At 43.7% G+C, this 27,613-nt stretch overlaps 1 protein-coding gene across 3 annotated transcripts in view; it reads right to left on the reverse strand.

The window, feature by feature from the left end:
- Window positions 1–649: 649 nt before the first annotated feature.
- Window positions 650–27,613, reverse strand: part of C4H16orf87 (chromosome 4 C16orf87 homolog) — a 43,681-nt gene continuing 16,717 nt past the window's right edge. For 2 of the 3 annotated variants that reach the window (XM_033942133.1, XM_033942135.1), the window contains 3 exons: window positions 17,829–17,925; window positions 10,328–10,510; window positions 650–1,243 (listed from right to left, as the gene is read on the reverse strand). In XM_033942133.1, coding sequence (XP_033798024.1) covers window positions 1,122–1,243; window positions 10,328–10,510; window positions 17,829–17,925 — 402 coding nt within the window. In that variant the 3' untranslated portion in view covers window positions 650–1,121. The remainder of the gene's footprint in view (window positions 1,244–10,327; window positions 10,511–17,828; window positions 17,926–27,613) is intronic. The other variant, XM_033942134.1, reaches the window with a different exon arrangement.

The raw sequence follows: 27,613 nt of genomic DNA on the forward strand, positions 1-27,613 counted from the left end.
GTAAAACACACAAAATATCTGCCTGAATTTAAAAAATATTCTAAAAGCTGTCAGAAGCCCTGACAGCAGTGACAGGAGGCTGCTTCTCCTGTCACTACTGTTAGGGCTCTAGCGATCCGTGCAGTCGATTGGAGGCGTGCCTCCGATCGCCCCCCATTTGCCTGCAGATGGTTGGGGAATCGGTCAGCCTGCTTCCAATTGCACACAGATTGGACACGGATCGAAGGGTTAGTGAGTCTAGCCCTTAGTATGTTAACTTCACACTGTAGTTTAACACCCTTTAATAAGAGGGCCCTTTTGTGTTCTAATTTAAAAAGTACATATTTTGAGGATATAAATCGTCACCTCAGTACTATTTGTTGCACTGTTCCCAGCAGGAAAACCTTTATTAGGGGAGGGGGAAGGGACTTGCATACCACTTTTTCTGTGTGGTTTACACAGTCAAGTGGTTTACATATTTTAAATAGGTACTTATTTTGTACCTGAGGCATTGAAGTGTTAAGTGACTTGCCCAGAGTCACAAGGAGCTGCCGTGGGAATCGATCTCAGAACCTCAGGGTGCTGAGGCAGCTGCTACAACCACTAGGCCACTCCTCCACTTAAAAAAATTTAAAATGTCACCTTAAGAATGAGAAAGAACAGTGTAAAATTCCATTGCACTTAACAGGTTTTTATTCCAAAACTTCAATAAACGAAACATTGATTTATTAAAAGATTAGATAATCTGTACATGTGTTCAGTGGCATTATAATTAAAAAATATCTAAAATATATTTATTTGGATCTATTGTCCTTTCCCTTACAGAGAAAGCCAAGCTCCAGGTCAAGTTTAAAAGTGGTTCAAACACCAGCCAGCACTCTGTTGTGCCGGAAGCTCTTCTCGTCGAGAATCTTCAAGCTGGAATGCCGCCAGAGCGCAAAAATGTCCACCAATGCCAGGTTAAAAAAAAAGTCTTTTGTGCATTCGCAAGACTCTCTGCAGTGCAATATAAGCAGCTCAGGCGGACAAGCACAGAATTCAGTAGGCTGCATTTGATGCAACCAAACTCCAGCCCACACACAGGTCCATACATGGCCCGGATTTCTGAAGACACCCCCCAATCCAATTCATGCCTCAAGGTATCAGAGAATCAGTCTCTGATTGAGAATCTTTCTGTTGATTTCAGCCAGGGCCACTGAAAACACGAATGCCTTTTCATCCGAGAGGTTAGCGTACATGTCAACATCCTTTTCTTGTTTTTCTACTGAAAAAGAAGAGGAGAATTATGTCAGCACCGTGTAGAAGTACGAAAGGCATAATCTGAAAACTAATGAATGCAAAAGATCTTTATATTTTTTTTAATTACATTTTCAAATAAATCAACACAAGCATCCACTTGTTGATAAAAAGAGATAAAAGATTAAAATCACAACAAAGTAATAAAATGTCTGAAAATATGAAGTCTGTATCCATTGTTTCTCTGATTAGACACAAAACATGGCACAAGTTTAAGGAAAACTAATAGAGTTACCACCCAGAGGTAAATTCATGAATGCAAATAATCTTGATTACAGACATTAAAAATAAATTAAGCAAATCTTGCCTTTTCTTGGGGGAACCAGCACAGGCTCATTCTTGCAAAAGGAGCAAAACCAGAACTGGACTAGGCACCTGGCTAGGAAGACACAATTTGGGGTGGGGGGATGGGTGGCACAGCAGTAAGCCTCTAAAGTCAGGACAGTCAATGCAGAACCCTGGTGTTCTTGAGCTGCATAGACCACAATGGTGGCAGGGGCAGCAGGCCTTAAGCATTGATAGATACTCATGGCCCTGTACTGGCCATATTGGCTCTGGTTGAGAGCCCAGGCTCAGGTGGACTTGGCAGGACAATGCAGCAATGACTGATGCTGGACACCCCAGTGGAAGGGCAAGGAAGGAGAGATGCTGGACACTAGGGAGAACCTACATTTGTTCTCACGGGACCAGGCAGGCAGCCTTGTGCGCCACTCTGCCACTAGAGAGGCAGCCGTGTCCAGCGAGGGAGGATGCCAGAAAACTGGGGGGAGGGGGTATTCACTCCATAAGATGCACATTTATTTCCACCCACTTTTTTGGGGGAAAAGTGCATTTTATGGAGCAAAAAAATACAGTAGTTTTGTTCATAAACATATTATATACTGAAATCAAACTTTACACATCTCAAATCAGTTTTGCATGTGCTAATTTTTTAAGATGCTAATGAACTGGATGTACACTAACAAATGTAAATCTCCATTTCTTACACAGCACTAGAAGTTTCCAGAGTGCTACAGTTATAGAAGAGAACTACCGTGTTTCCCTGGAAATAAGCCCTAGTATGATTTTCAGGGTAGGTCTTAATATAAGCTATACCCCAAAAATAAGCCCTAGTCACCAGTAGCAGCACCCCTCCCCACCTGCTGACCCTTCTATCTCTCTTCCATCCGAACCCTGATCGCGAGACCGAAATATAGTACCTGGTAACAAACGGCAGTGTCAGCAGCACAGGCTGCATTACAGTCTTCTCATGCCTGGGCATTCTGTGCCGCGTTGCTGATGACATCATCAGTGATGAAGCAGAGGAATAACCGGGCATGAGAAGGCCGTGATACAGCCTATACTGCCGTTTGTTACCTGGTATTTCGGTCTTGCGGTCGGGGTTCAGATGGGAGGGAGAGAGGAAAGGGGGGGGGAGATGAGTCTCGTGTCTTCTTGGTAAAATGATAGGCAGTCTAACCCAACACAGAAAGCCTGAAAGAAGAGCATGTAAGCATACATAGTTATTTCCTGAGAAAGATCAGGTGGAGAGTAGGAGATCCGATGAAGGATAATAGAAAGATGCTGCATGGGGGATGAGAGGAAGGGAGGGTCAGAATTTGCCAGGGTTCTGCTGCATAGGGGAATGGATGAGAGGGATAGAAAGATACTGCACAAGGGGATGGGTGAGAGGGGAGGAAAGGTACTGCACATGTGGGGGAGAGAAGGGAAACCAGAAGAATTAGGATGAAGGAGTTGAAGGGAGAGATGATCATTGTACATGAAAAAAAAAAAATAAGACCTACCCCGAAAATAAGACCTAGTGCCTTTTTTGGGCCCAGTGTCTTATTTTCGGGGTCCGGACAGCTTTTGAAAAGCCTTCTCAAATTGCATCAGGCAGGGAGGAAGTCCGTGCATGTGACATCATCGTGCAACCTCCCTGCCCAATGTGATTTGGGAAGAACGGGCAGCGGCGGACAAGAGCAGGTTGCAGGGGCGGACTGGATGCGGGATTAGGGCGGGGATGGGCAGAACTAGGCAGGTCTAGGGGGCCTGGATTTTCCAATTGGAATATCTGGCAACCCTAGCTTTAATGATTCTTGCTGCCACAGAAAGCTTTTGTGCATACGGGCCAAAGTGATTTGCCCAAAGTCAAAAAACAGGGGTTGAAGATCTGAACTTGGGCTTTCCCTGTTCTCAGCCCCACTATTCTGACCACAAGGCCACTCCTCCTCTATTTGCTGCTCACTTTTTAGTCTACCGTAGTGGTCTCAAACTCGTGGCCTGGGGGGCCACATGCAGTCCGCCAGGTACTATTTTGAGGCCCTCGATATGTTTATCATAATCACAAAAGTAAAATAAAACAGTTTCTTGATCATATGTCTCTTTAGCTATAATTGACAATATTATTATTAAGACTTAGCCAAAAGGAAAGATTTATAAACTATAAAGAGTTTTACCTTATGCAAAATTGTCATGTCTTTAATAAGACATTAATTATTTTTTCTGAGGCCCTCCAAGTACCTACAAATCCAAAATGTGGCCCTGCAAAGGGTTTGAGTTTTGAGACCACTGGTCTACCGGAACTGCTTATAACAGAAGACTTTCTGCAGACACTGATTGTCAAGTTCAGTCACTTAAATCAAAAAGCTGCATTCTTCCCAGCAGAATATAATCTGTTAACCCTTTCAGGACCAAGGGACATATTTGTCCCATAACTTTAAAATCCTATAAATTTTGATTGGGATAGTCTACAGTTCTAAATTTGATATGTACGGATTCCATATGATACTGCCTTTATGTAAACAAACTGGTTCCGACATTCATTCATTAGCGTCGTTGCCAGATTGACGAGAAGATTCACTTGCCACACTGTCCATAAGCCAGAAGTGTGATTTTTTAAATAAAAATAATGATATTTCACAAAAAAAATCAATTTTTTGGCATCGGCAAGCCCTTTTTACCATAAAAATGTCGTCAAAACCACAAAAATTGGCCTACGATCCTTATGGTCCTGAAAGGGTTAAGACATTAACAAGTATGTCTAAGTAGCACTATATTTGTAGTCTGTTTCTATGCACTGCACTGCACTGAACTGTTCTGCCCTCTGGAACAGGCCTTGATAAGTTTTCTTCGGATTTCAGAACCATCTCAAAAACTTCAGAGGCAGCGGCTAAGATCAACCTTTTCTCCACCTCCTGCTGCTGCACCTCCCTCCGCCAAGTTAGGGTTGTCAGATTTTGTCCTAACCAAAAAAAAAAAAAAAAAGGATGTGTGACCCCGCCCTGTTTCACCCCAGGTCCTGCCCTGTCCCGCCCACAGCCCTGTCCCGCCCACAGCCCTGTTCCATTCTGCCCCTACACAAACCTGGTTTCTTCGGGGCTGCGTCTGGAGGGCATGCAAGTGATGTCACCACATCAAATCCGCGTATGCACCAATACCTTTTGCCCGACCAAGCTGAAGCGAGTGCTGAACTTTTCTCTGCACCCCTTTCTCTCTGTACACTTTTCTCCGATGTTGCCGTTTGCCCCACCACACTGACAAAAAGCGCTGAACTTTTTTCCCAGCACTCCAGGATGACATCATTTGGGGGGGGGCGGAGTCAGCAAGATGAAAACCATAAATAATTGAAGTCGTGAGTGCCGAACCCGCGAATATGGAGGGAGAAGTGTATTTTAATACCCATGCATGTTAACTGCCTCACACACTCCTGACTTCCACATCCTCACTCCCTAGAAGTTGCATACTCTTGAAATGTGAACATGTGCTTTATAGGAATAGTGAGTAAGGGCAGTTAGGTGCCTAATTAACTGGTGCCAATTATAGAAATTATATGCAGAACTCACCTTATATTCTATAACTAGTATGCATAGATTTGTGCATTAGTTGAAAATTTGAGCATGCAAGTTTATAGACTTAGGAGATAGGCTTCTGTGATATCTTACATACATTTTCTACCAACCATTTCTTGGTCTCCAATTGCCTGTTTTGATATCCAAGGATCTTCTACCACATTTTACATTGTGCAGAGTAGTTACTTGGTATTGATGCTTCTCTCAGCAATGTCGTTCTTATGTTTTTCTCTTTTACCACCTTGGCTGGTCTTCTTGTATCAAGCTTTTTATCAGTGTCCCATGTACGGAGGAAGGAAAAGTGAATAGTGGAGTGCCTCAAGGAAAAGTGCTGGGGCCAATTCTGTTCAATATGTTTGTTAACAATATTGCAGAAGGGTTAGAAGGAAAGGTTTGCCTTTTTGCAGATGATACCAAGCTTGGTAACAGAGTGGGCACCCCGGAGGGAGTGGAAAACAAAAAAAAGATCAGCAAAAGTTGGAAGAATGATTTGAAGTCTGGTAACAAATTAATTGCAAAGAGGTGCAGAGTGATACATCTCCCTTGGATTTCTGCTCCCCAAATGCATGTGCTGGGAGGCAAGAGTCGATATGCACAGATGGGGGGAGAGATCTTGGGGTTATAGTGTTTGAGAATAAAAGGCGACAAAGTAGTGTGACAAGGCAGTGGCTATAGCCAGGAGAATGCTAGGCTGTAGAGAGAAAAATGTAACCAGCAGAAGAAAGGTGATGTTGATGCCCCTGTACAGGTCATTGGCGAGGCTCCACTTGGAGTATTGAGTATTATGTTTAGTTTTGGAGGTCTTGTCTGGTCAAGGATATAAAAATAAAAAAAAGACTTGAAGTGGTCCAGAGGAAAGCAACAAAAATGGTAGGGGGGTTTGCACCAAAAGAAGTACAAGAAGAGACTAGAAGACCTCAACATATATACTGTGGAGAGGTGGGACAAGGGTAATATGATACAGACATTTAAATATATGAAAAGTATTAATATAGGACCAAATCTTTTCCAGAGAAGGGAAACTGGTAAAAAGTAGAGGACATAAATTGAGGTTGAGGCGTGGTAGGAAATTCTTTTTCACGGAGAGGGTGCTCAAGTACCTGAATAAATTCATGTAAACTGTTCTGAGCTCCCCTGGGAGAACGGTACTGAAAATTAAATAAATGCCTAGAATGCCTTCCTGAGGGAGGTGATGGTGAAGAAAAACTGTGATGGAATTCAAAAAAGTGTGAGAGGAATATAGAGGGCCACTAATTAGAATATGAATGGGCTAATTTTCATGGTCTGAATTAGAGAATGACACGGTGACAAAATTCTTCACCGTTCCCGTCCCCGCGGATAACCGCGGGAAATAATCCCATGTCATTTTCTAGTATCTATTTCAACCTCGGTCCTTCTACACCAGCATTCTTCAAAGCAAAGCTTGCGGGTCAGTGGTTGCGGCCATTCATACTCTGATTCTTCCCTCTCTCCTTAAAGAATGACATGAAGATGGTTTCCCGCGGTTATCCGCGGGGACGGGAACGATGATGAATTTTGTCACCGTGTCATTCTCTAGTCTGAATCCTGCAAAGGAGATGGCTTGGATGGGCTGGAGCGAGCTTCAATAGCAACTCCAGTATTTGGAAACTAAGGTCAGTACCGGGTAGACTTCTACAGTCTATGGCCCTGAAATAAAGAAAAAGGCATTTAAATTTAAATCATAAAATTGTGATTACAGGGCAGACTGGACGGACCATTCAGGCCTTTATCTGCTATCATTTACTATGTTACGATGTAATCACAGCTTCTTCTTCTCCACAGTTGTCAGGGTCATGATCCCAGTGTTTTTCCCGATACAGAGGTGTAATACTGTACTGTTTTGCAAAGCTTCCAGTGGATAAAAACTTTTCTACCTTCTCGTGTCCTTCTTTCTGTATACAAGATTTCTAATAAGCACATGGAACCCAGTAACGACAGATGCAACTGTTTCCACTTCTGCTTTGTAGAATCTGTTTTTATGAATTTTTCGACACTGGCCATGAATCTTCTTGTCCGAGGTCCACTGTGCTGTGCTTGCTAAGTAACATTGTATTGTCTGGTTTGCTGGCCTAACACTTTTTCCTTCTTGCACTAATTTTGTTGCATCTCTCCCTTTATGCACGGTTCGATTCTTACTTACTTCTGCTTGTCTGAACATTTGTTCAATTTAATGATGAAAACAATTTGGCTGTTCACTTTTTTTTTTTTTTTTTGCATATTTGGACCTGCCGATGCTGTTAATAATGCAAAAGAGACCTATAAATTAGGGTTGCATTTTGATTAAAAATTTCAATTGCAATGAATCACACAATTAAGAAGATACTTTTTTTTTCCGCTGCAGCAACTTGCAACCCTGAGCAAGTCGCTTAGCCCTCCATTGCCCGGAGTCACGAGGATCTGCAGTGATAAGGGGGGGGGGGGGAACATACCTTTTAATCATGTGATTAAACTTTTTTAGGGCCACATAACAAATTGAAATTTGTAATCACGATTAAATAAAAAGGAATGAAAAGATACGAAATACAAATTTAAAAAATTACAAATTAAGGCCACCACCCTCTTAACAAGCTGCAGTAGAGCGTTTTAGCGTGGGCTGGAGAGGTAAATGCTCTGACGCTCATAGGAATTGAATGAGTGTCGGAGCATTTACCTCGCTAGACCGCGCTAAAACACTCTACCGTAGCTTGATAAAAAAGGGGCCTAAGAAAATCTAAAAGAGCATGTAGAATAGCTATAAAAGAGCCTTATAGTTTTCACAGCCTACCATGCTATTAGTGTAATCTATTTCTAGAAGGCCTATACGACCTTCAGCTCTGGTCAAACTCGACATACTACCTTGCTTCTTATGGATTATTTGGTGGGCATGGAGTACTTTTCTCATTCTTACATCCAACTATCTGAGAGCTTTGTGGGGCAGGTCTATCAATCCAAAACTGTATGTGATGTAGGGCTTGCAAGCTGATTGGTTGTATGTTAATTGCATGCTGTTAAAGCAATTTTCAATATTGATTTGTGTCCTTTGCTGATCTTTTCTCTCAGCAATTTGTGCTGGCCTGCTGCATCTTCTTTTACCACCAAATATTTTTATACACCTTCCTGCTCAAGTTCCTTTATATTATGGTCTTTGGACATTTAGGGAAGTGGAGGGAGAACGTTTTTTTAGGATCAAATCTATTTTTGTGGTGGTTTTCAAGTAACATTTATACGAGAGTTCTTCAAAAAAAGTTTCCACACTTTCATATTTTCGCAGGAAATTGTTGGGGTGGGAGAAGAGGTAAGAGGACATGTTAGTAGGATGCTGGCAAAAATGTATCGCAAAACAGGTTGATGATGTGGAAAAGTGATGTAATTTGCTTTTGAGATATTTAATAAATAATGTTAAAAATAAAATAAGTGCAGAAACTGTTTGAAAATCCCTCATAGGTTAAGACATCTGCAACAGTGAAACAGAAAAGGCTGGATTGCTTAGCAAATATTTCTGTTCTGTGTTCATGGCTGAAGCACTAGGAGCGGGACTGCAGAAGACAAATGTGAATAGGAACAGAAGAGAGGTAGACCCTGATCAATTTTCAGAGGGCTGTGTTCATGAGGCGCTAGCTAAATTAAAGGTAGGCAAAGCAATGGTGTTGGATGATGTACATCCGAGGGTGCTGAAGGAACTTAGGGAAGTTCTGGTGGCTCCGCTGACTGACCTTTTCAATGCTTCTCTAGAATCGAGAGTGGTACCGGAGGACTGGAGAAGGATGGATGTGGTCCCTCTACTATACAAAAGTGGAAGTAAGGAAGAAGTAGGAAATTACAGGCCTGTAAAAGTCTGACTTCTTTGGTAAGCATATTAATGGAAATGCTTTTAAAACAGAGAATGGTGAAGGTCCTGGAATCTGGTGGATTACAGGAACAGAGGCAACATGGATTCACTAGAGGTAGGTCTTGTCAGACAAATCTGATCAATTTCTTTGACTGGGTGACCAGAGAATTGGATAGAGGGAGTGCGCTAGATGTGGTGTATTTAAATTTTAGCAAATCTTTTGAAAGTGTTCCACACAGGTGTCTAATAAATAAACTGAGTGCCCTAGGGATGGGCCCCAAAGTGACGGATTGGGTCAGGATCTAGTTTTGATTGGAAAGCGACAGAGGGTAGTGGTCAATGGAGATCGCTCTGGGGAAAGGGCTGTTACTAGTGGTGTGCCTCAAGGTTCTGTTCTTGGGCCTGTTCTTTTTAACATTTTTGTGAATGATATTGCTGAAGGTCTATCGGGTAAGATTTGCCTCTTTGCAGATGATACCAAAACCTGCAAAAAAGAGTAGACACCCTGGATGGTGTGAACAACATAAAGACAGACCAGGGGAAGCCTGACGAATGGCCTGAAATTTGGCAGCTAACAATGCAAGGTCATGCATTTGGGCTGCAAAATTCCAAGGGAACAGTACAGTTTAGGGCAGGGGTGGGCAATGAGGGCCGCAATCCAGTAGGATTTTAGGATTTACCCAATAAATATGCATGAGATCCATTTGCATACAATAAGGCCTCTTCTCCCTTGAAAAGAGGAGACAGAGGGGACATGATCAAAACATTCAAGATAATGAAGGGAATAGACTTAGTAGATAGAGACAGGTTGTTCACCCTCTCCAAGGTAGAGAAAATGAGAGGGCACTCTAATTTAAAGTTAAAAAGGGATAGATTCCATACAAACATAAGGAAGTTCTTCTTCACCCAGAGAGTGGTAGAAAATTGGAACGCTCTTCCGGAGGCTGTTATAGGGGAAATCACCCTCCAGGGATTCAAGACAAAGTTAGACAAGTTCCTGCTGAACCAGAACATAGTCTTTGATCTAAAGGCCACCGCGTGAGCCGACTGCTGGGCACGATGGACCACTGATCTGACTCAGCAGCAGCAATTCTTATGTTCTTTAATACACAGAAGTCAAAGAAGCATAAGGTCACTTCTAGTCTGTTCTGCAATAGTTTGGTTTCTCAGCAGCACATCACAGCAGGGTTTGCAATACTAAGCACCTCAGATGCCCTGTTTGATCCCCCACCATCTGCTTTATAGTTAATATGGAGAGAGAACTGGGCTATGCAAGGAACCGACATGATAAAAATCAACTAATCACATTGGCAACGATCACTTCTCCACAATCAGTCACGATGCTTAAAAACAGCTACATTCCATAACACTGCAATAAGAAATACATACAGACCTTTTTCCTCTTCTTGCTTTTTGGCTGATGCGGCTTTAGGTCTTCCTCGTCCTCTTCTGATATGATCCGATTGGCTGTGCGATCGTGACCTTTTCCTGTTTTCTAAATCTTTATTGCCAACAGAATTTGTTGTTTCCCTCCTGACTCTCTCTGTCCGTCTTCTCTTGGCTTCGGATTTATTTTCTATTTTATTAAGAAAATAAATTTTTTTAAAAAGGTGAAAAACTCTTTGAACGTGGGGCTCAAGGCTTTTTTTTTTTTTTATAAATCCTGGACCTCAAGCTCTTCTATGCCTCCCTACTATTTGCAGCTCATTTAGGGGTTGACCACATCACTTCAGACTATGAGCTTTCTGCTAAAAAAAAAAAAAGGTTAGCTACGAAAAGCAGTATTCAATGAGTATGTATGCGAGTAACTGCTGTGTTAAGTTGAAGTTGTTAAGTTGCAGTAATCTGCAACTTATTGAAGAGTGTTACCCTGTCAGTCCATGAGAGGTAGCTGGTTCATGTATTGACAGGTAGAGTAACATTTGAAGAAAAAAAAAAAGGGTGGGGGAAATGCTGGAAAAAGTACCCCAACCCAATCTTCCCTTCCCCAGTAAAAATAAAGCTTCCTTAGGGCTCCTTTTATAAAGGTGCGCTAGCGTTTTTAACGCACACACTGGATTAGTGCGCGCTAGCTGAAAATCTACCGCCTGCTCAAAAGGAGGCAGTAGCAGCTAGCGTGCGCTATTTCGCACGTTAAGACCCTAGCGCGGCTTTGTAAAAGGAGCCCTTAGTGGCACCCCTTCCAGAATTGAACAAAAATAGTCCCTGGTGGTCATCCCAAAGCTAAGCCCAAGAGTAGCCTTGTAATCTAAATTTGAAAAATTGATAATTTTTTTTTTTTTTTAATGTATGACATTTTAAATGCAGTAAAACGCTACTGTAAGATCCTTCTGCACATCTTGCAATCCTCTGTCATTTTGAACAACTTGAATAATTATGTGTCATTCACAAATTTGATTATTCACTTGTCATTCTATTTTCAGATCTTTTTATGAATATGCTAAACAGTGCAGGTTCCTAACTAGCTATTCATATACACAAGGACTGACACCAGCTGCATATACTGTACTGTAGCAGAATTTATTTATCCACTCCGAGATCATTTTCATGCACCTTTTCCGACTCGCACATTCATTTTTTCCTTATATAGAAAAGGGTGACTACTCCTGTTAATCCATTTTATATGTTCCATCTCCACTTTAAAACATATTAATGTACAACCTAGGCTTTATAAATATATGTATTATTTGCATATTTTTACTACTGCAATTGTCTATATCAGTGTCTCACAAATTTTACATGCCACGGCATGCTCAACTGGCTGCCGTGGCTCGAGGGCACCCGGAAGTGTGCCGATGTCACGCGCATTCATGATGTCACTACGATGACATCAGCGCATGCGCGGAGGCTCTCCAGACAGGGCCTAAAAAAAAGAGGCGTGGAGATGAGGAGAGATGCCAGGGAGGAGAGGCGCCGGCCGCCTGCCTACAGAATGTGCCTCTCACTGTGAGAGATGTCCTGTAGGCAGTCAGCCAGTGCTGGTGCCTCTCCTCCTCCCCAACATCTTGCGGCACACCTGAAATCTCGTAGGGGAACATAGTTTACGATTCACTGGGCTATGCCAAGCTTATTCTTGCTGTTCACCACCTTGGGTAAATATCTTCAAAAAGGCAGTAAAATAAATCCTAACACACACACTTATGATTGTAAACTCTCTGGGGGCAGGGAAATACCTACTATACCTGAATGTAATTTGCCTCGAGATACTACTGGAAAATGTGCAAGCTAAATCCAAATCCACAAATCCAGAAACAGTAAGTATAACTCCTATCAGGAAGACAGAGTACATCATTGCAAAAGAGTGACACCTACTGGCCAGGTTCAGGTTACGACGCACTTTTTCTCCCCAAAAAAAGTGGGTGGAAAAAAGGGTGCGTTCTATGGAGCGAATACCCAACCCCCCCCCCCCCCCGGTTACCTTATTTAGATCGGTGCCCGCCCCTCGCCCGCTGCCGCTACTGGTTGCTTGGTTGCTCGCTGCAAGTAGAGGAAGGGAAGGGCCAGGCGGGTGCAGCGACTGCACGGCACCGGCCCAGAAGCCTTACCCCCAACATCAGGATTGACGTCGGCGATAAGGCTTCTGGGCCGGCGCCGTGCAGTCGCTGCACCCGCCTGGCCCTTCCCAGCAATTTGTTTCGTTCGGAGGGAGTGAAGTGCCGCTGAGTCCCCGCTTATCTCTCACTCTCAGGCCGCGCCGACGAGTTTTCCCTCCCCCCATTGCTGCTTCGTGGATGTGTCCTCACAGCGGCAGCAGCGGGCGGGCAGGCTTGGGAGGGGCGGAATAGAACAGGCTGGAAGGCAATGAGGGGAACACAGGAGGGTGGAAGGGACAATTGTTGGGCCTGAGGAAGGAAAGAAATCACCAGACAACGGGATGAGTAAGAGGACAACGGCTGGAAGGCATTGACAGGGACATAGGAAGGAGGGAGGGAAGAAGGGACAATTGTTGGGCCTGAGGAAGGAAGGAAGGAAAGAAAGAAAGAAAGAAATCACCAGGCAACAAAGGAAGGAAAAATGATTTTATTTTCAATTTAGTGATCAAATTGTGTCAGTGGAGAATTTATATCTGCTGTCTATATTTTGCACTATATTTGTCTATTTCTCTATAGTTGTTACTGAAGTGACATTGCATATTTTAAAAAGTCACCTGCCTTGGCATCTGTGCCCTGTCCCAGCCTACCACTAAACCACCAGAGGGAGGGGACAGAGTGCAGACCCTGGCAATGAGTATGGAGTTTTATGCAGAGCCTGGCAGGGAGAATTTGGTTCAGAATGTTTTTTTTCTTCTTTTCCTCCTCTAAATATAGGGTGCGTCTTATGGTCAGGTGCATCTTATGGAGTGAAAAATACGGTAGTTATCTATGGTTTTGGATAAGGTCGGTCACTGCAAAAGGTTAGAATATTGGTGGTGGGAAGGTGGAGGAAGGTCCATTGTACTAAATATACATGGGGGAAGTAGGGGCAACCCTCCAGGATAAAAAAGATAGCCAAAAAAAAAAACCCTAATAAAAACAGCTGCAAAGTTTCAAACTGGCTGCTTGCCCCATTCTTGCATTCATGGGAAAGAAACCTTGAAGCATGTTTAGACCTAGCTTGAAAGCATCCAAGATAAAAAAAAAAATCCAAGAAGTTTAATCGCACCCTCAAAATAAAACAATGAACATTTTGTGTCAGGAAAGGTAGAGCAGACAAGCTAGAAATTTCATATTCTGCAGCAAACCTATTTAACTCAATTTACTTCTCACATTTATACAAAAATGATCTAAACAAGTTAAAAATATAGCCTAAAGCAGAAGATATGCTGAATAAATTAATGAAAGCACTGTTAAAACAGAGGATAGTGTAGCTCAGTGTCTTGCAAACTTTTTAATCTGTGGCACATTAATCTCCGGGCAGTGGCTGGAGGGCACCCGGAAATGAGTGGATGTCAACGCGATTTCAGGCACATGCGTGTTATATTATCACGTCGGCATCTGTGCAGATGTCCTCCAGCTGCAGTCCTGAGCCTTCACTTACCACCAGTGGTGGGGGGTTTGCTGCAGAAGGAGCAGAAGCACCGGCATCTGCTGACTCGACTACAAGATGTGCCTCTTGCCGTAAGAGGAACATCCTGTAAGCAGGCAGCTAACGCCAGCACCTCTCCTCCTCACTAGCATCTTGGGGCTCACAGTTTGCGATACTCTGATTCTTCCCTCTCTCCTTAAAGAATGACATGGGGATAGTTTTCCGTGGTTATCCACGGGAATGGGAACAGTAACTAGGGAGTGGTTAGAGCTACAGCCTTGGCACCCTGAAGTTGTGGGTCAAATTCCATGCTGCTCCTTGTGACCCTGGGCAAGTCGCTTAATCCCCTATTGCCCCAGGTATATTAGATAAGAGTCTGAGCCCACCGGGACAGTAAACCACATAGGCTACAAGTAGTATATAAATACTAAAAATAAATAAATAAAATGGTGCTGAGCAGTGTGCTCGATGCAGTTGTCAATCAGAAAATGGCACCATTTACAGAATCATGCCTAGTTACACCTAAGCAGACTTAGGTGTCGCTAGGCATCCAAGACATAGGTGCCGTCATATTAGGCGAGTGAAAAGGTGGCCTAATGGAGCGGTACCTGTCAGATGCCTAAGTCAACCATGCTTATTCTCCATCCAAAACCATGCCTACTTTTTATTTTATTTTTTTAACATAGGCATCCTTAGGAGTGGGAAGGTGCCTCCACTTAGGCATCGCTAGGCATCCTAAGAGTTTGAAGCTGGGAACTCTTAAATTTTTTTTAATTAATGCTTTTTTTTTTTTTGATTGGCTGAAAACTGGCATGGTCAATTACCTTACCTATTAAGCCAATTAAAAAAAATAAAAAAAAACTTAGGTGTGGATCCCAAACTTAGGTGTCGCTAGACAGCTGCAATTATATAATAATAATAATAATAACTTTATTTTTGTATACCGCCATACCCAGAAGAGTTCTAGGCAGTTCACATCAATTAAACAGAGTTACAAGTGGTTTACATCAATTGAGCGGGGTTACAAGCAGTGTTCCCGCTAAGCTGCGCTGGGGTGCGTTGGCGCACAAAATATTACCTCGCAGCGCACATGTTTCTCGTCACAGCGCACACAGTGTAGAGCACAGTTCTTCAACCGCCGGTCCGCAAACAAAATCTTGCCGGTCCGCGAAGGATTCGGTCCCCGCCGCAACGAAAGGCCGGCGTCAGCTGACTTGCAACTTCTTGTTGCAGTCGCTGTGCCGGGACTCCTGCCTTCGCCGGGACTCCTGCCTTCCACCGCGTTTGCCTCCTGCCTTGTCTCCGCACCTCCAGACCAGCAGCGGCAGCTGTGTATGCTTTTAACTTCGGCACAGAGCTGCCCCTAATCAATAGTTTAGCGCGGTTTCATAAGGCAGCCTCGGGGCCTTTGCTAGGCCGGCCCACATCGCATCATCGAAGCGGGCCGGCTATCAAAGGCCCCGAGGCTGCCTCATGAAACCGCGCTAAACTATTGATTAGGGGCAGCTCTGTGCCGAAGTTAAAAGCATACAGAGCTGCCGCTGCTGGTCTGAACTCTTGGGCCGCTGAAGGAGGGCAAAAAGCAGCTGTCCTGGAGGTTTCCCTTCCTCTCGCCTTTACAGGTTCCTTTTTTCCACCTTTTTTTTTTTCCTTCAAACGGCAACGGGCCCCAGCATCGACATCAATCAAGTAAGTTCCACTGTTAATCAAGCGGTTCTGCTCGGCCAAAGCTTCCCCTGTGACATGAGCCACCCTCAGGGGAAAGAAAGTGACCCACAAAGGTGAGGGGAAGGGGGGCAGATGATGGAAGTTGGGGGGGGGAGAGAGAGAGAGAGAGAGAAGGGGCAGATGATGGAATAGAGGAGATGAGAGAGAGAGAGAAGGGGACAGATGATGGAAGTGAGAAGAAGGGAGAGAGAGCAGAAGGCAGATGGATGTCAGTTGAGAAGGGAGAGCAGATGCTGAATGGAAGTGGGGAAAGAACACATACTGGATGGAAGGAGGAGATAAATAAAGGGGGAAGAAAATAGTAAGATAATGGAGGGGTGAGGGAAAGGGGTGACAAGCTGTGTGTAGACACAGTGAAAAGAGGGAAACGGGACTAAATAGTAAGAAAGAATTTAATTTAGATGGAGGCAGAAAATAGAGAAGGAAGACCAGAGAAGAAAAGGGAAGAGAGAGCAGAGAATGATCAGATCTGAGTGGAGGAAATGAGAAGAGAGATATGCTAAAAACCACAGGGGGGAGGGAAGGATAGAGATGCCAGACCATGAAGGGAACAGAAGGAAGATGATGGATGCTAGACCAAATTGGGGGGTGGGGGGGGGGCAGGAGGAGAGATGGCAGGGAAAGACAGACAGTGAATGGAAGGGGCAGATGCTGGACTGAAGAGACAGAGAAGGTTATCATGCTGCTGTACCGGGCCATGGTACGCCCTCACCTGGAGTACTGCGTCCAGCACTGGTACTTTAAGAAGGACACGGTACTACTCGAAAGGATCCAGAGAAGAGCAACTAAAATGGTTAAGGGGCTGGAGGAGTTGCCGTACAGCGAAAGATTAGAGAAACTGGGCCTCTTCTCCCTTGAGCAGAGGAGATTGAGAGGGGACATGATAGAAACATTCAAGGTACTGAAGGGAATAGACTTAGTAGCTAAGGCAGGGAGAACGAGAGGGCACTCTCTAAAGTTGAAAGGGGATAGATTCCATACAAACGTAAGGAAGTTCTGTGGTAGAAAGCAACATATTTATTTGGCTCATAACTTGCTGGCGCCCGATATTTTTAGCTCACAGTGAAAAAAGTTTGCTCACAACACCCGCCCGCTTAGAGGGAACACTGGTTACAAGCGGTTCAATATCAAATTGATCAAAGTTGCCAGGGGGGGGTGAGGGAGAGGAAGTAGAGGGGAGAGGATTATTTAGTTAGGAAGGGGCATTAGGATCCTGGTCTTGGAACAGGCAGGTTTTGAGTAGTTTTCTAAAGCCGAGGTAGTTGGGGGCCTTGAGGGCCATTTGGGATAACCATGGGTTTAGCTTGGTGGCTTGGAAGGCGAGCCTAGCGCAGGGGTGGGCAACTCTGGTCCTCAAGGGCCGGAATCCAGTTGGATTTTCAGGATTTCCTCAATGAATATGCACTGAAAGCAGCGCATGCAAATAGGTCACATGCATATTCATTGGGGAAATCCTGAAAACCCGACTGGATTTCGGCCCTCGAGGACCAGAGTTGTCCACCCCTGGCCTAGCGGCACCTAATGTAGGTGCCATTTATAGAATCTGGCTCCTGCTATCTACTGTATCCCCAGAATTTAACTTTTACCCCCTTTTATAAGCTGTGGTAGGCTTTTTTTTTCCTCAGGCCATGGTGGCAAAAGCTCTGATGCTCATAGGAATTCTATGAACGTTGGAGCTTTTACCACTGCAGCTGGAGATAAAAGACCCTAATGCGGCTTTATAAAAAGGGTGGGTTTGTTAGAAACCAGATATTAATAAGGAAGAATCCTGGGACGCTTGATTTTCTCATATTGTTTTAACCTTTGGGCTTCAAATAGGATTAAGAAGAAATCCATATTGGTCAGGAAAATCAATCAGAACACAAAAATACTGATCTCAAAGGCACAAAGAGAAAGCTAGAGAGGGAAAATAGCAGAAAAATAGAAATGAAGAGATTTCAAAACATTCTCTCCCAAAAAAGCAAATGGAGCAGGCAAAAAAAAAAAAAAAAATCAAAAAAACAAACAAAAAAAAAAAAAGACAGAAGCAAAACTCAGCCAGACAACACAAAAAAAAAGACAGAAGCAAAACCCAGCCAGACAACCACACCAACTTCCACCTCAATTTTCTTTCAGCATTTAAAAACTCCATGCAGAAAAGGAGAAACAAGCTCAAAACGCACCTGTAGTATGTGAGGACCTCTGGGCTTGCTTCGCATGTAAAAGTTTTCGACTAATAAATATATAACCACATGGACAGGATTTACACGCAACAGGGACCTGAAAGAAAATGCAAGAGTCAAACATTTTAAAACTCAGTAGAAGCTTTCTACAAAGGTCCTTTTACCTTCTGTCTGGAGTAAGTGGACAGGGAAATAAGAACAGAGGGCCAGGTACATTCACTATGAGGCTCATTTTCAAGGCACTTAGACAAAGAAAAATAGAAACCTATGGTACTTTGTGTGTCTAAGTGCTTTGAAAATGAGCCTCTGTGTGTGTTGGGGGGGGGGAGGGGAAAGAGAGAGAAGGTAATCTGTTATTTGAAGGGTCATTTTATAATCCACACAGAAATTATACCAATTTTGAAAATTATTCTACTGAAAATATTAAGTTTTATCTACTATTTAAGGGAAAGGGGATGGGATTTGACATTCTTCTTTTCTGTGGGTATGGTCAAAGCGGTTTACAGGTGCTTAGGGCGTTTTTTACGGGGGTGAGGGGAGCAGGAGGGAGATACGGGAATTGGGGGAAGTTCTAGAATGTACGGTGAAACCATTTACCATATTGTATCTCAATATTTTGAGAGTCTCTGCTGTTAAGTTCTGTTGTATTCCTCTTAAATATCTGTAATTGGTGCATTTGTTGTTCTGCTTAATAAACAGATTTAATCATAAAGCTACTTATTTTGTACCTGGGGCAATGGAGGGTTAAGTGACTTGCCCAGATCACAAGGAGCTGCACTGGTATTTGAACCCAGCACCCCCAGGGTCTCAGACCTCTAAATTAACCATTAGGCCACACCTTCATATATAATATTTTCTAGAGTTTTTGTGATACAATACTTTTAAAAATACAAGCAGTGGTGTAAAAAAAGGGAAGGGCGGACCGCCCCGGCACTGTCTTGCTAAGGGTGCCAGCACCTCTCCTCTCCGTGCCCTCCCTTCCCTGCCCCCTGTATCTCTTTAAAATCTTCACCAGCACGAGCAACTACTCTAGCCTGTTGCTTCCGCAAGTCTGGCTCCCTCTGAAATCACTTTCAGGTTGCGTGGCCAGGAAGTGACATCAGAGGGAAAGCCAGGCTCGAGCAGCAGATGGAGAAGCTGGTCACGCTGGCAAAGATTTAATAGGTACGAGGGTAGGATGGGACAGCGTGAGTGTGGTGTGGGGGCACGGGCACCTCCCACCCTCGCTACGCCACTGAATTTAAGAATGTGTGAGTATATCAAAATCCTAGTCCTGTGAACACTTCTGCTCCCTATGGAGAAAAGTATGCACAAAACGGCATTACTCATATATAATTTTCCATGCATAAAGTCCAAGATAAAAACATAAGAGTTGTCCTACTGAGTCAGACCAAAAAGTACATCGAGCCCAACATCCTGTCTCCAACAATGGTCAGACAAAAACCCTCCCACCACCACAGCAGTGGCTACGGTGTTCTGGCAGAAAACCTCATTGGCATAAAAACCTCCCAAGGGGACCACTATGGCTCTATGTTGTGTCGTAAATAAATTAGATAGATAAATAGTGAAACAATAAAGGCTAAGTCATGGACTTTAAGTGCAAAATGACTCAAAATATCACAAAAAGTGACTCAAAACTTTATCTTTTTGTTTAAAAGCTCGGTCGGTAGATACATTATAGCTTTTTCACATATTCTGAGTTGGAATTCCAACAGTGGTCAGACCAGGTCATGAGTACCCGAGATCCCGAAAACTACACCAAGTTCCGATAACTCATTTCTAGGGATAAGAGATGGCAATTTTGAATCTACCTGGCTGATAATGTTCTATAGGCTTTTATTCAGCAGCAGTTGAAGAAAAAAAAACCAAACCATTTTATTTCAGAAGTTTTTAAAATTATGGATTCCTGAAGGATAACATGTTTGGGAATTTATTAATCTGGATTTTGTTCACCTAGGGATGCCTAGTTATGCCATGTAATCCACCCTGAACTTAAGGCAAAAGGTGGAATATAAGCATTTGAATTTGATTTTTGCTAAGCTATAGGCCCGCTGGGGGGGGGGGGGGAGGTGGACAAGATTCCCTCGGGCCTAGCCACCAAGTGGGGCTCAATGCCGGCCATAGAAGAGCCATCCTCTTTAAGTGCATAGCCATGGGTGGGCCCGAGCTCACTCAGCAGCTATATACCCATAAACTGGGCTGCATCTCCCTCCTTCCCTTTACAAGCTTCTCTCTCTTTAAGGGTTGCTGGTAATGGCAACATGATTCTCACACTACCTGCAGTGACCCAGAAACCTCTCCTCTGCTGTGTCAGGAAGTTGAACCAAAGGGGGCAGAATGTGAATGATGGTGGGGGTGGGGCTCTTAAGACTATTTGCCCTGGGCCAGGCTTTGTCTCTCTGCAGTTCTGCTATGAAAAGCACCTTGACCACATCCTCTGTAAACAGATTCCATGGTTAATCATGACTGCATGTAATTCTATAATTTGCCACTTCTTTAAATAAACCACTGTTAAATGAATACCTGGCTTTGTAATTAGTCCCCAAATGGGGAAAGGGAAGGGGGGATTGGGACCTGTATACCACCTTTTTGTAGTTTTTGCAACCACACTCAAAGCGGTTTACAAACAAGAACTTCAAAAATTTTCCTATCTGTCCTGTGGGCTCACAATCTATCTAATGTATCTGGGGGGCAATGGGGGGATTAAGTGACTTGCACAGGGTCACAAGGAGCAGTGTGGGTTTGAACCCACAACCTCAGGATGCCAAGGCTGTAGCTCTAACCACTAAACCACCCTCTCCTCCTCTACTAGATGACTCAATTGTTCTGTCACACTTAAACAAAAGCCAGAGAGCAGTAGAGCTCTTTAATCCCTCTCTAAAAAAATACTCATATACATGTCCATTCATTTCTTTATTTAAGGCATCTTGCTAGGCCTGCTGCAAGTGTTGTCATGTGCAAGGGCATGCGGAGACCAAACAATCAAAATGGTATGCTTTTCCCCAACACAAAAATGAATTGCAAACAAGGAAGTACTGAAATGGTTGTCAGAGGCTCTCAAAGTTTACCTCCCAACAAAACAAGAAAAATATTTTTGTATGAATTCAGCAGTTACTGTGGGACAGATTCTGTAATTGGCATCTAAAGAGATAGGTGCCCAAAGTTAGGTGCCCACTGCTCGATCACACTTTGGCGCCCATTACAGAATCATGCTTAGCGGCACCTACCTTAGGCACCTGTAATGTAGGCCAAGGTTTTAAAGGCCAAGTCCTTTAGACCAGTGGTTCCCAACCCTGTCCTGGAGGACCACCAGGCCAGTCGGGTTTTTGGGATAGCCCTAATGAATATGCATGAGAGAGATTTGCATATAATGGAGGTGACAGGCATGCAAATCTGCTCCATGCATATTCATTAGGGTTATCCCAAAAACCCGATTGGCCTGGTGGTCCTCCAGGACAGGGTTGGGAACCACTGCTTTAGAGAATCTCTCCACCCCTACTTTGGTGTTAGAGGGTATTAGGTGCCCTATTTCTTGTAGAGCCTATCTTCCAATTAAATTTTAATTTTTTCCAATTATGAGCTTGTATATGCACATATTGCAGATTTACATGTATGAATCCCATCTTTCTAAAATAGGGGTTTCAATGTTTATTCAAGACACAAATGTAAAACGTGGGCTGCTGTTAAGGTGGGTTATTTTGTTCTTAGCCAGTCATTAGTAACTAGGCCTCACTGCATAAAATGAGACCTGTCTTATTGGTAGCCCACGTTGATAACTTCCTTCTAAAATCACATAAGGGGTTATTTTAGAATAAAATATAGTGCTAAACAAAGATAATGAGACCAATTTTTTCTTCCCTCTCAGTCTTATTCCTCTCTCTGCTTGTCCCATGTTTTCTAGACTTCTTCCAAATTCTGTAAAAGCGTTAAATTTCAATTTTGCCCCTTGATATAGTAACCGCAAACAATCTCTTTTAAGTGTCTTGCTCAGGAGTCTCATTTATAGACATTTCTACTGTTGACAATCCAAAATAAAGTGAGTTTTTAAAATATCTTTAAAGTACTGTAAAATCTACTTTAATGTTTACTACCCAGTCTGAACAAGCAAGTCAAGGCAGTTTACAAAATTAGTAGTATATGAAAAGTTTGAAATATTTTGGTGGCCCTCAAAGCTCTCTCATACTCACAATGCAACCATTTACATTACAAAGGTTGGAAGCTACTGTCCTACGTTATCCTGTTCCCTTGGGATTCTGCTCTATAAAAGTATGATCCTGCAGTTTTAGCATTAAATCTTATCTGCCAAATCTAGACCAGGGTCCCTAAACAATGGCCCATGAGAAGCATGAAGCCCGCCATACTTTATCTAAGGAAATTACAGTTGAAATTATTCTTCCAAGATTCTGAAAAAGGAACTGAAAAAATAACTGAAGAAAATATTGAAGAAGAAGAAGTATTTCTTTGCAGGAGTGGATCACGGTGGATCTCACCGGGACCTATGGATGCGGTGATTGCCACTTTTAGAGATCTAGTACTGGCAGGCATTTCTGAATATGAAAAGGTAAAACATCGGAAAACACCTTATAATTTGACTTTTCAACAACATAAGGCTCTGTTACAACTAAAAGATTTAAGTGATGTGATGATCTTAAGAGCTGATAAAGGTGGAGCTACTATGATGATGGCTAGAGATCAATATTTAAGTGAAGCGAATAGACAATTGGCAGATATGACAGCTTATGCCCCCTTGCCGGGAGATCCTTTGCAAGCACTAATGAAAGAAGTATATGATTGGATGACCTATCACTATGAACTTGGAATGCTAACAAAAAAAGAATACCAGTTCCTGGTGGAGAAATACCCACGCACTCCTTATATATACTTTGTCCCGAAAATCCATAAAAATTTAAGAAATCCCCCCGGTAGACCCATAGTAAATACAAGAGGGTCCCTCCTAAAACCATTATCCCAATTTGTGGACATGTTCCTTAGGAAAGAAACAGTAAAGATCCCCTCGTATCTTAAGGACTCTTCCCACCTCCTTAGAATCCTAGCTCAGAGTTTAGATACATGCCAGGTTTCCTTTTTAGTAACATTAGATGTGGTATCACTCTATACGAAAATACCACAAGAAAAGGCACAAACTATAGTTAAAAATATTCTGGCACGGAGAAAGGGTGATCTTAGGATCAGCAATGAGTTTCTGCTGAAATTAGTAAAATGGGTGATTGAAAATAATTATTTTGAGTTTGAAGGGACCTTTTACCAAAAGGTACAGGGAGTGGCGATGGGTGCCACTCTGGCCCCCTCAGTCGCCACCCTATATGTAGCACAGTTTCAGGAAGTAGAAATCTATCCTTCAAGTTTCTTTAAATATATCATATTGTGGAAAAGGTTTCTAGATGATATTTTCTTTCTATGGTCAGGGACAGAGCAACAGCTTTTGGATTTTGTAGCATGGATTAACACTAGGGATCCACATTTACAATTTACTCCTACTTATAATAGAACCACGGTTGAATTCTTGGACATGACCATTAGTAAAAAAGATTTAAAATTTGACACTAGATTATATAGGAAACCAGTGGCAAGGAATATTCTTCTACATTTTTTAAGTTATCATCCTTACCATTTGAAGTTTAACCTCCCGGTGAGTCAGTTTCTGAGGGTGAGAAGGGTTTCATCAGAAATGGAAATATTTAAAGAAGCTGCTGATAAGTTAAAAAACAGATTTAGGATAAGAGGATATCCAGAGAAGTCAATTCATAGAGCCTTTATAAGAGCAAAGTATGCAAATAGAGATCTTTTGCTAGCAGAAAAGGTAGAGAGGGAAAAATTGGAGAGACTAATATGTGTGTTACCTTATTCAGAAGCAGCCAAGGAACTGATTCTCCAAATTAAAAAATACTGACATATTTTTCAGCTTCATGATATTTTTACTGAGGTACCAATGTTTTCATTTAAAAGAGCAAGAACGGAGTCACGTGATGATATGAGCGAGTGAGGACGTCTCCTCGTTCGCTCTGGGGCAGCCCTGCAAAATTTTGCCCGACATACTGCTCCCTCGTAGCTAAACTTAGCGAGTGCGGTATCCGCCGCTGCTCGCCGCTGTATGGATCGCTTCCTCGCCAGGACACCCGACTCAATGCCGCCGAAAACTGCAAAAAAGGACAGAGAACGCGCCGGACCTGTAGATTCTAAAATGGCGGCGAGCCCCGCGCCGGCGGTCTCTGGCCTGACTGAATCGGCCCTGAGAGACATTAAAACTGCTTTGGAGCAGGTCCTGGGGCCTCAAATGGAGACGCTTGCTGCCCAGATCAATAATATTGAAACCTTAATGGCCACAGCTGCAGCACGCACGACGGAGCTTGAAAAGAGGGTGTCGGACCTAGAAGACTCCACTGCGGCGCGGGACACTGACATTGGCACGCTGCAGGCGCAGGTTAGAGCTCAGGCAGACAAACTCGACGACCTGGAGAACAGGTCTCGTCGCTCTAATCTGCGTCTGATGGGCATTCCCGAGACGCTGCCGGACCGCTCACTACCGGAACAATTGGAGAGCTGGTTTAGGGCGGAATTTGATCTGCGCCCTTCGATGGGTCCCCTGCGCATCGAGCGGGCCCATCGTCTAGGCTTAGACCTGGACTGGAGGCGCACCCTCGTGTTGTGATCTTAAAACTTCTGAATTACCAGCACAAGATTGATTTGCTTCGACAATATAGACTAATGAAAGATACTCTGAAATTCGACGGAAATCCGGTCCGCATTAGCCAGGACTTTTCTGTGGCCCTGCAGGAACGGCGGAGACCCTATTATCCTCTGTGCTCCCGCCTGGTGGATTTAAAGCAGCGTTTCCAATTTACCTACCCGGCTCAACTGAAGATTCAATGTAATGGCATTTGGAAATCCTTCCAGACCCCGGAGGCCGCAGACGACTACATAAAACAGCTAGCGGTCCCGAATGCGGGACTTGCCTGATTGGTTTGGCTGCGGGTTGTGGCTGACATGGATACTTGGACTGCATTGATTTTGAGGACTGAACGCTTCAGGACTGTTATCATTGGGGCTGGCGATTTTTTGTCAGGGCTGTCCCGGAGGGGTCATTTTCAGTGACTCTAGATCTCCTACATGGGAGGTTTTGGGTGTGTACACAGGGATGTGGGGGTTGGGAATTGTTTTGGGGCAGCAGCGGTGTGGTATATTTTTATTTATAATTCTATTTTTTATGCTTGCAAGGTACAAATACAGCTCAATGGATGGTATGGTTGGGGGTTGAGTGTTGGTCCTTGGGGTGAGGCTGGGCGCCCTGGGACATGTATTCATAGTGGGCGTAGCTATCTTTCCAGGCAAGATATAATATCTTATGGGTGATCGGAAATTACGTATACTTTCTTGGAATGTGTCAGGGATAACTTCACCTGTTAAGCGCACAAAAATATTGACTCAACTGAAACATCACTCTGCAGATATAGCTTGCTTACAGGAGACCAGGCTGACTGATAGTGAACACTTGAAACTTAAGAGAGGCTGGGTTGGAGAGCTATTCTTTGCCTCCTCCCCTGGGAAAAAAGCTGGGGTAGCAATATTATTCCGTAAGGGCTTTTTAGGGGTCATACGGGTCTTGCGACGCGACCCCCAGGGCAGGTATTTACTAGTGAAAGTGGAGGGACCCAGTGGGACCTTTAGAATATTGGCGGGTTATGGTCCTAATGGCTATCAGCATGCATTTTTTCAGAATTTGGTGAATATTTGTGTGCAGGATCAGGATGGCCCCTTAATACTGGTGGGAGATCTGAATCAAGTACACAACTCGACTATGGACCGCTCAGGGTTGGCCGGTGGGATGGGGGGGGCCAGGCTAGGGGCATTCCCTACTTGTGTCGAACTTTGGGGTTGGTGGACCCCTGGAGATTGCTACACCCGACTGAACGGGATTATACACACCAGTCCAGAGCACATGGCTCCTTTTCCAGAATTGACTACATATTACTTTCTGAGACATTGTTTCCTAAAGTCACTGAGGCCACAATAGGCCCCCTAGAAATATCTGATCATAATATGATCTGGCTTGACGTGACATTGGGTGGTCCTCCAGGTCCTGGGCCAGGTTGGCGTTTTCCCTCTTACTTACATACTGATACACACTTCAACTCATATTTGCTTGAAAAGTGGGAGACCTACTGCACACATAATGCCCAACATGTAAACCAGCCAACTTTATTTTGGGATACTGCTAAGGCGGTATTGCGTGGCGACATTATTGCATATGTTGCGACTAGAACCCGTCGAATAGCATGTCGCATAGTACAACTAGAACGACAGTTAACAACGCTGAAACAAGCCCTATTGCAAGATCCCTCAGACGCCAATAATGAAGAGTATAGGGTGGTACTAACGTCCCTAAATGCTTTAATTCATGAACGTACTAAGAAACTCCTGTTTTACCGTAAATTCCACTTTCACAAACATGGTAATAAGGCCGGGAAGTTATTGGCTTCCATAACTAAGAGTTGGAAGGGATCTCGTTATATCCCCACAATACGAGATGGTTCTGGGAATTTTTTAACTACTCCAGGTGATATCTCAGCTGGTTTTCAGAAATATTTTGAGACATTTTATGCGTCCCCTGGCCCCTACGCAGGTCCTGATGTATGTGACTATCTTGCAGATGCGGGATTGCCTCGCCTGACAGCTGCTCAGATATCTAGGTTAGATCGTCCGTTACATGCCCTTGAAGTGACCCAGGCCATAAAAAATTTGAAATCTTGTACTGCACCAGGACCGGATGGATATTCCCCTGAATTTTACAAAATTTTGTCCCTGGTTATAAGCGCTTCTCTGTTAAATTACTATGTATCTATTCAGGACAGTGGGGCTTTCCCAAGGCACTGTAATGTAGCTCTGATTACATTGATTCCAAAGCCCTCTAAACCACCGGACAACATGGAATCATATCGCCCCATCTCACTACTGAATGTAGATGTCAAAATACTGGCCCGAATCTTGGCTGACAGACTAGCCCATATATTGCCCTCCATTATTGTACCTGAACAAGTAGGTTTTGTTAGGAACCGACAATCTACGGTTAATGTTCGCCGTATACTTTTAGCTTATTCTCGTGCGCAACTGGAACAGCACCCGGGTTTGTTAGCTGGACTTGACGCAGCTAAGGCCTTTGATAAAGTTCACTGGCATTACCTGTTCCAGGTCCTTCACTATATAGGGATCCCTGCTGGATTTATGGCATGCATACAAGCTCTATATGATAGTCCGACGGCCTCGGTGTTGGTCAATGGGGTAAGATCCTCACCATTTGCAATAGGTAGGGGGACCCGACATGGATGCCCATTATCTCCCTTATTATTTTTGCTATACTTAGACCCGTTGTTGCGTACCATCCTTAGAGATGATGTCCTCACAGGTCTATCGGAAGGTGAGTCACAACTGCGAGTGTTAGCCTTCGCGGATGACCTCTTGCTTGCCTTGGGGGACCCACATACTTCCTTGCCGCGAGCGTTGGAAATATTAGATGAATTTCACCTTTATTCGGGCCTGGAATTAAATAGGCAGAAATCTCTAGCACTTCCTACACTATTGGAGGTACAGCAGACTTGGCCGGGTGTGTTTCCATTGCAGTGGGCCTCTTCTTCCCTGACATACTTGGGTGTGATTATTCCCAGGAATTTGAATAGATTATACATTGCTAATGTCTTGCCCTTACTTCGTAAATCCTCTAGTACCTTGCATGGTTGGCGGCAACTCCCCCTTTCACTGTCCGGCCGTGT

The sequence above is a fragment of the Geotrypetes seraphini genome, chromosome 4, assembly GCF_902459505.1.
Source record: "Geotrypetes seraphini chromosome 4, aGeoSer1.1, whole genome shotgun sequence".
In the NCBI taxonomy this organism is placed as follows: Eukaryota; Metazoa; Chordata; class Amphibia; order Gymnophiona; family Dermophiidae; genus Geotrypetes; species Geotrypetes seraphini.